This window comes from Ursus maritimus, unplaced genomic scaffold (genome assembly GCF_017311325.1).
Source record: "Ursus maritimus isolate PB19 unplaced genomic scaffold, ASM1731132v1 scaffold_24, whole genome shotgun sequence".
Lineage (NCBI taxonomy): Eukaryota > Metazoa > Chordata > Mammalia > Carnivora > Ursidae > Ursus > Ursus maritimus.
This window is the reverse complement of record NW_024424897.1, coordinates 4,641,443-4,649,482: the sequence shown is the minus strand read 5'-3', so window position 1 is coordinate 4,649,482 and position 8,040 is coordinate 4,641,443. Positions and strand designations below refer to the sequence as shown.

Below are 8,040 nucleotides of genomic sequence, written 5' to 3'. Positions count from 1 at the left end.
GGAGTATGCAGATGGCGGGTGCAGATCTGTTGGGGGATGAAGGACAGAGACACCATCTTGAGAACTGTCTGGAAGGGGCTGTTGGGCAACGGTGCCCACCCCAAGCTGTGGGCTGGCTGGGATGCCCGGGAATGGGGGCGGTTTCCCAAAGCTGTGGCCGCGGGGGGTCCTGCCTCCCGCAGATGGCAGGTGTTGGTTCAGTTTGGGAAGGGCTGGGTTGAAGGAAGCCGGCCCCCTCACAGGGACTACTCACTGCATTTACTATGCTAATGGGCTGGAGGAATCCAAGGCAGGCGTCTAGCAATCTAGTTTTATGTAACCACAGATCATCGTCTGTGGAGGATGGAGCCACGTGGGGAACCCACTTTGGGGATGCAGGTCCGGCCTGGCCTGGCTGCTTGCTCCCCTCCCCGCTGGCATGGACAGTGCCGGTGCCTAGACCGGGCCTTGGTGAGCACTGGGGGGTTGGCCGCCCCCTTCTCCCACGGCCTGGCCTCACCCCACCTCTGCGCCTGGCCTCTGAGCTGGCTCGTGACTAACACGGGCCTCATTGGAGCCAATTGGTGCTGCCAGGTTTTCGGTTTCAAATGATCCCCTGCTTGGGCCAGAATGCTTGGATTTTTCGGCATGGTGGGGGAATGGACATTGAGCCGAACGCTGCCGGGGAAGAACCGAGGGTCAGAGCCGTGCTCCGCAGCTGCCCGGCTACAGCAGTGAAATCACAGCCTATGTATGTGCTCGGCACCCGGAGGAGGCGGCCGGGAGGGACGGGGCCCCCACGGCCAGCCCGGGACCTGGCCTACCCCGAATTTCCACCAGCGGGCCTGTCTGTGGGGCCTTCCTGGGCCCGCTTGCCCTGCTGGGAACTGGTGCCTGAGAGTCCCATGTGGTGTTAAAGGGGTTTCTTCTTTATATGTTTTCTGTCATTTCTAAATTCAGTACAATGAACAAATACTGCATTTATAATCAGAAGAACCAGGAAGGAATGTTTTTTCAGAATCGGGGAAGAGATTGAATGAATATACCTAAAAAAATCTCCATATTGCCCATTGTTCGAACTCAAGGATTGTTAGTGGTTGGTGGGACAGTTCTAGAATGAATCTAAAGCCCGGACAGTGTCAGACGGGGACACTGGCTCGTTGGTTCATGGTGTCTGTATGTGCTCCCTGGGGGTCCAGAACAAGTGGCCACAGATTTGGTGGCTTGCGACAGCAGAAGCGGGTTCTCTCGAGGTTCCGGAGCTGGGAGTCTGAGATCGAGGTGTGCGGGGCCGGGACTCGTCAGCACCCTCCCGGAGAGAATGCTCTCCTGGCCTCTTGTTGCTTCTGGGGGCTGCACCCAGCCTTCGAAGCCGGACTCACCGAGTTTCTCTCCACTCTGCCTTTACTTCCCTTCCCCTGTGCCTGCGCGGGAGGCCTCATATGAGGCTCGCGATGGCATTTACGGCCCGCCCTGATAATCCTGGCTAATCTCCCCGTCTCAGGATCCTTCACTCAATCCCATCTGCAAAGACTCCAAACAAGACCCCATTTACAGGGATTAGGAAGCGATATCTTTGGGGGCCGTTATGGAGCCTGTGGGACCTCCCTGGGCTGAGACACTGCCCCCACCTTCCCTCAGCAGGCAGGCCACTTTGGGGCTGCCCTCCAGGCTCTGCTGGGGGCTGGGGGTAGGGAGATGGTTGCTATTTGGTGTCCCCTGCCCCCAAGGAGACACCCTTGCTACATAGGAGACTGCGTTTGGGGTCCTGTCCCAGGCAGGAGGGGACAGGGACTTTGCGCCATCCCATAGATGCACATGGACACCCCCTGACTCTGACCAGGTGCTGGTGGGGCCCCAAGGTTGCCAGGTGAGCAGCCCCCTCCCCCCGGGACCCCAGGGGAAAAGCAGGAAACAGCTGAGCCCCAGCTAGGCCTTGGGGGGGGCCCTCCCAGAGAAGTGCTGAGTATGGGGAACCATGCTGAGGAACCAGGCTCCCTCCGCGGGGACAGCTGGGGACGCACTGACTCATGAGTAAGTGGGACCTTCCAGGAAGTCTCCCTCGCGCCGCCTCCCACCCCCCACTGGCTTGGGCGGGACGGCCAGTGGCCTGTGTCACTGCTGCAGCTGACGGGACACCGGGCAGCCACAGGGGCAACTCCGTTGGGCTCATCGGGGGGCAGGTGCTCTGGAGCCCTCCCTGGCCGCCTTCCTCCTTGGGGCCGAGTCGGGCTCGGGGTGTGCTGCTGGGCCCCCGCGGTGCAGGGAAGGCGAGGCGGGCACGAAGGAACTAGGCTTTTCGGACGCTTCAGCCGGAGGAAACATAGCATCGCGGGACGGGGAAAATGAAAGACTTTGGAAGTCGCCAGGAATTTGACTGTGAGCTGGTTTCCAAGAGGCTAAGTTAAGCTTCTCCAAGTGGATATTAAAAAGGAGCAGCAGGCCTGGCGGAGGGGCTGGAGGGGGTGGAGAGAAGGCCGCCGGAAGCTGCACGCTGCACCGGGAGCCACTGCGTACAAAGCCCAGACGGAGGTCCGGCCGGGACCCTGGGGCTGCGGGAGGCTCGCGGCCCACGTCCGCCCCGCCCCGCCTCCTCTCCTTTAGGTCTCTGCCTCGGTCCCTTCTCCCTCCCGAGCCCGAGGGACAATGCTCCTTCAGTTTGGGGCACAAACATATGATCAGCACATGGAAATGTGGTAATTTGGATGCATTCGTGATTGCAACAGATTGAAGAAATTAGACCAGACAAAGAGTGTTTTTGGAGGAGGAGGAGGAGGCAGAAGGAGGGAGGGCGTCGGGGGTGAGAAGGGGAGGACGCCTCTGGAAAGGGGGACGCCGGGACTCCCGCCTGCTGCTAAATATATCCGTAGTAATGGAGAGAGACCGGATCACAGGTAGGCCACTCGCTGCCCCCTCCCCTAACTCAGAGCTGCGTCTGTGCTTCGGGAAAGAAGCACCCAGGGGTCACTTTTATTCATTTTTGTGGACATATTTCTTTTCCTTTTGGCTGTTCTGAGGTCGCGGGACGCAGTGTTCCCAGAGCTGAGCTTCACGAAGTCGGGCTTTTATTGAAACGCTGCTCTCCTTCCCCTCGCTGTTCTCGCTCATTCCCCAGTGGGCCACCTCTGCATCTCGAGGCGCCGCGAGTGCCCAGACCGTTGGCGCCGAGCTCCGGGAAAGGGTGGGGGGACCGGCAGCGGTGCTCGGGTCTGGGGCGGCGGCATTTGGGCCGCTGGTTGGTTGGTTTGTCCACCGTGTGGTTTGCGTGTTTGCTGCCAGCCAAGTCCGTCTGCAAGGCCGCCTCGGTCTCCTCCCAGAAATAGCATTTTGTGCCTTCCCAGGAGTTGACTGCAGGGGTGGAGCTCCTGGTGCTCAGAGAAGACGTGCAAACGTGTGTGCACGCGTGTGTGTGCGCACGCACGGCAGACAGAGCTGGTCTGCTCGCCTGGAGGCTTAGGGCATGGACCAAGGCGAATCCCTCTTGGGGCCAGGGGTGTCACTCGGGTCCTCACTCACCTGGGAGCCCTGCAGTGGGGAGGGGGAGTGACGATCTTCCAGGGTCACTGAGGGACGCCCTGGGTCAGGAAGATGAGCAGATGTGGGCTCTGCTCAGACTCTGGAGCAGAGTCACTGTTTAAAACATCTCGGTGTCACATCAGGGCATGGAGTGAGGGCAGAGGGCTGGTCCTTGGGCCAGAAGGGCCTCGCGGATCTAGACCCATCCCTGCTCTCCCTGGGGGTCCAGCCTTTCATAGCTGGGGCTGTTCTCACGGGCAGCCCCCACGGAGCGGGCACGGGGCCATCGGGGCGGTGCGAGAGCCGACCCTGAAGAGCAAGGAGGCAGCCCTGGCTTGAGTCATCCCGGTCAGATGGCCCCCGTCCCAGGTCAGTTTCCCCAGCCCCTCAGGCAGCCGTGGCACTCTGACTCGGTCAACGTCTGACATCATGAGTAAGTCCCCTTCATTACGGTGCCTGCTGCCTACCGCGTGCCCCTCAGGCGTACTGGGCCCACCGGGCAGGTCTGGGGCATCCTCGGGCTTCAGCTGCTCTGCGCGGACCCCTGGGTCCTGGTGAGGCTCAGAACGTCACCCCACAGGTGCCGTGGCCCGTCGTCTGTTGCTTGCCACTGTGAGTGTTGGGGGGCTCTCCAAGAGGCCGGGGGAAAGGGTGGCCCGTCCCGAGGCTCCTCCTCGTCTGCTGCTCCAGGGACCGATCAGATTCGGATGGGATGTCAGGACTGATGGGGCAGCCACCGGGAGGAGAGCTGCTGACTGGCCGTGTGCGTGTGCACGTGTGTGTGTGCGTGTGTGCCACTGGGACCGCCGCAGGAGGAGGGGCAGCCGTGGAGGCCCGCGGAAGGCAAGGTGTGAGCTCAGTGACCTGGGCCAGCTGGGGTAGACGGGTGTGGAGCGGAGGTCCACGGCACTTGCCTGGCGGGGGCGTTGACAGGGTCCCTGAGGACTTGGGAGGATGGTCACTTCACAGCTTGGCTTACGGGGCCTCAGGGGCCGCGGATCCAACCTTCATTTCACAGATGACCAAGCCACAGCCCCGAAGGGTGACACAGGGGAGCAGAGAGCCAGGAACAAAGTGGGGGAGGAGACCTTGGGAGTGATAGCACTCTTGGAACCTTGTGGACTAGCCAGACCCCAGCAGCTCTCCATGAACTGAACCAAACTGCCTTTGAAAAGGGTCAGCTCTGTATCTTCACGGCCACGCTGGGTACCACCGCCCTCGGCTGGGACCGCCTGTGAGGGACAGAATGGGGACTTTCTCTCAGGATGTGCCTGAGGATAAATTGGTACTATCGATGAAATTCTCCGAGGGATGCGTTGTCACTGAAAATTACTTATTTCTTGCAAAGCTCAGTTAGAAACTGGTAACAGATGTGAATGACAATGGAAATCCTCAGGCCCTTTCCTAACACATTCCTCAGACCCGCTCAGATCTTGACCTTGGTGTTTAATTGTATCCTGGCCTGTCACGTGAAGGAGTTGGACCGGCATGGCCCAAGGCAGCACCCCACTGCCGGTGGGCCTCCGAGCCTGTTCTGTGGGGCCCCCGAAGGTTCCTTCCTTCTCCCTTTGTCTTGTGGTAAGACGGTTGTGACAGCTGCCTCAGTCCCCACCCGCGCGCCAGGCAGAGGTGGGGCTGGGGGCCAGGATGTCCTGCCCAGCCCAGTGCCCCACCTGACCTCTTCCAGGCAGGGCTGCCACTGCCCGTGCCCCACTGCGCTGGCGTTTGAGGTGTGTCTGGCTGGCTCTCGGCCACCAGTGCTGTCCAGGCAGAGCTGGTGGGGAGGGGAAAGGGGCTTGGGGCAGGTGCAGGCAGCCTCAGGACCCTTCCATCTGCTCAGTCCTTCTTTTTGCAGCACTGGGTTCCTGCCCTGTTTGTGAGTCTGGGGCCTGGGGTTCTCCTGGGCGGTGGGGTAGCCCCGGCCCTCTTGGAGGCTCCCCCTCCCCCCTGCCCCGGGGAAGATGCCGGAGGGCTTGTCAGCAGGGCAGGGATGAGTCATGGAGCAGTGACTGGCCTCTGAGACACAGAAGGCCGCTCCTTCCAGCCAAGGGTCGGGTTTTTTCCCTTGTTCTGGACTGCCTCTGTGGCTTTTACAAATTAAGCAGTTTTATCTTGTTCCAAGCGCTTGTATTTCAGCAGGGAGAGAATCTCCAAGAAGGGAACTTTCCACTGGGGAGCTGTTACTTAGCTCAGCTGGGCCTCGGGGAGGGTGGGAACGGGCTTCTCTGCTCTGTCCTGGACTTCGGCATGGGGTCCTGGGAGGGCCGGCTGCTCCGTCACAGGACGTCTGCCCGACATGGTGAGGCACAGAGTGCTCACCCGGGGCGGGGGGAGAGCTGGTGGTCTGCTCTTCTCAGGGTGTCCGCTGTCACGGGGCGGGCAGGGAGCTGGACACCCCTCACCTGTCCCTGCTTGTCTCTGAGTCCCCGGGCACTTCTCACCCTGGTCCTGGACAGACACTGGGGTCACAAGCTGCCTGGACCTGCTTTGTCCTCTCTGGCTTTAGTTCCCTTGTCTCCAAGAGGAGAGAAGTGGCCCGAAGCCTTCCTGGCCCCCTTCCTCTTCTGGCTCTGACCGGCGAGGGACTTGGTCCCTGGAGGAGTTTCTTAGGGCAGGTGAAACCTAGTGCCACAGACTGCATGGCTTGAAACAGCAGCAGCAGCTGACTCTGTCACAGTTCTCGAGGCTGGAAGTTCAAATTCAAAGTGTCAGCAGGGCTGGTTCCTTCTGGAAGCCGTGAGGGAGCTGCTGTTCTGTACCCCTCTCCTGGCTTCTGGGGGTGGCCTGTGATCCCTGGTGGTCCTTGGCCAGTAGGAGCATCACCCAGTCTCTGCCTGTTGTCACAGAGCCTTCCGTGTCCCCAGGTCTGCTGCTTCTCTCTTATGAGGACACTCATCACTGGACATCCCCCCCGCCCCCGCCGCTGCCCCGGAGAATCCAGGATGACTGAATGTCAAGATCCGTAACTTAATTACACCTGCAAGGCCCTATTTCCAAATAGGACCACGTTCAAGGGTTCCAGGTGAACATGCGTTTCCGGCAGGTGGGGGGGGTGTCGCCATTCAACCCACTCCAGGCCTGATGTGTCCTGGACGCACTGGATGATTCCATGTCCCAGATTCCTCGTTGCCCCACTCTGGAACCTCCTGGTGTGGCCACTGGCCCTTTCCAATGCGTCACGTGCGCCTGGTGGGGGACTGCCCTGCTTCCTCCCTGGACCCCCCCTGTCCTGGCCCACAGGCGAGGGGTCCCTGCAGCCTGTCCGTACTGCAGGCGCCCGGGGTGCCCGGAGCTCTGTGCTGGACTCTGAATTCTTTTTAAACATTGTGGTAAAATACGCATAACGTACAAATTGCTGTTTTAACAATTTCAGGGATGTATGGCTCCGTGGCGCTTATTTAATAAGTACGTTCCCATAGTTGGGCCACCGTCCAGCTCATCTGCAGAACTGCTTCACCTTCCAGAATGACACTGCGTCCCCACGGAACAGCCGCTTTCCTTTCTCCTTCCCCTCTGCCCGTGGCAGCCGCCATCCAGCTTTCCGTGTCCGTGACCTTGTTCCAGGCACCTCACAGACGCGGAGCCATGCGCTAGTTGTCTGTCTGTCTGTGCCTGGCTTATTTCACTTGGGGTAATCTCTTCGAGTCCATCCGTGTCGCAGCAGGTGTCCGTTTCCTTCCCAGTGTAGGACAGAGTGATGCTCCGCTCTGTGGAGAGACCACATTGTGTTCTGGGGACATACGCAGAAGCAGGGTTGCTGGATCGTGTGGGAATTCTCTGTTTAATTTGGTGGGCAGCTGCGTACTGCTTGCCCAGGGGCTGCACCATTTCACGTTCCCACCGGCAGGGCACGAGGGTTCCAGTCTCCCCGCCCCCTCACCGACACTGCTGTTTTATTTACTCGTTCCTTTGGATAATAACCATCCCAGTCAGTGCGTGCAGTGGCGTCTCACTGTGGTTTTGAGGGGCATTTCTCTAAATGCTTAAGCTGGTGAGCGCCTCTGCCCGGGCTCCTTGGCATCTGTGTGTCTTTGGAGAAATGTTTCTTCGGGTCTTGTGCTAAGATTTTAATTGGGTTGTTTGTTGTTGTTGTTGTAGGCGTTCTTTATATATCCTGCATATCAGTCCCTTACCTGATGTCTGATTCGCAAATATTTCCTCCCATTCTGCCAATAACCTTCTCACGCTGTTGGGGGTATACTTTGATGCATAGAAATTTTTAAGTTTGATGAAATCCCATTTTACTAATCATTCTTTGCCTGTGCTTTTGGTGTCGTACCCATTGTCCCGAAGCTTTTCCCCGGTGATTTTTCCTAAGAGTTGTATAGTTTTGGCTCTGGCGTTGAGACCTTTGATCCATTCTGAGTGAATTTCTGTATATGGTATGAGGTAGGGTTCCTGATTCACTCTTTCTCTTTCCTCACACCCAGGCCGGCTCCTGTGGGTGGCAGGGAATGGGGAAATCCTGGGCTGGGCCAGGCCTTGAGTCGCTTCCCGCCCCAGGCTCGCCACAGAGCCTCAGCTCTGGCCCGGAACACAGCTGGA

General features: G+C 59.3%; 1 protein-coding gene across 1 annotated transcript in view; it reads left to right on the top strand.

Moving 5' to 3' along the window:
* The first annotated feature begins 2,525 nt into the window (after positions 1 to 2,525).
* SEPTIN9 (septin 9) overlaps positions 2,526 to 8,040 on the top strand; it is a 132,890-nt gene continuing 127,375 nt past the window's right edge. The window contains exon 1 of the mRNA XM_040640142.1: positions 2,526 to 2,873. Coding sequence (XP_040496076.1) covers positions 2,852 to 2,873 — 22 coding nt within the window. The 5' untranslated portion in view covers positions 2,526 to 2,851. The remainder of the gene's footprint in view (positions 2,874 to 8,040) is intronic.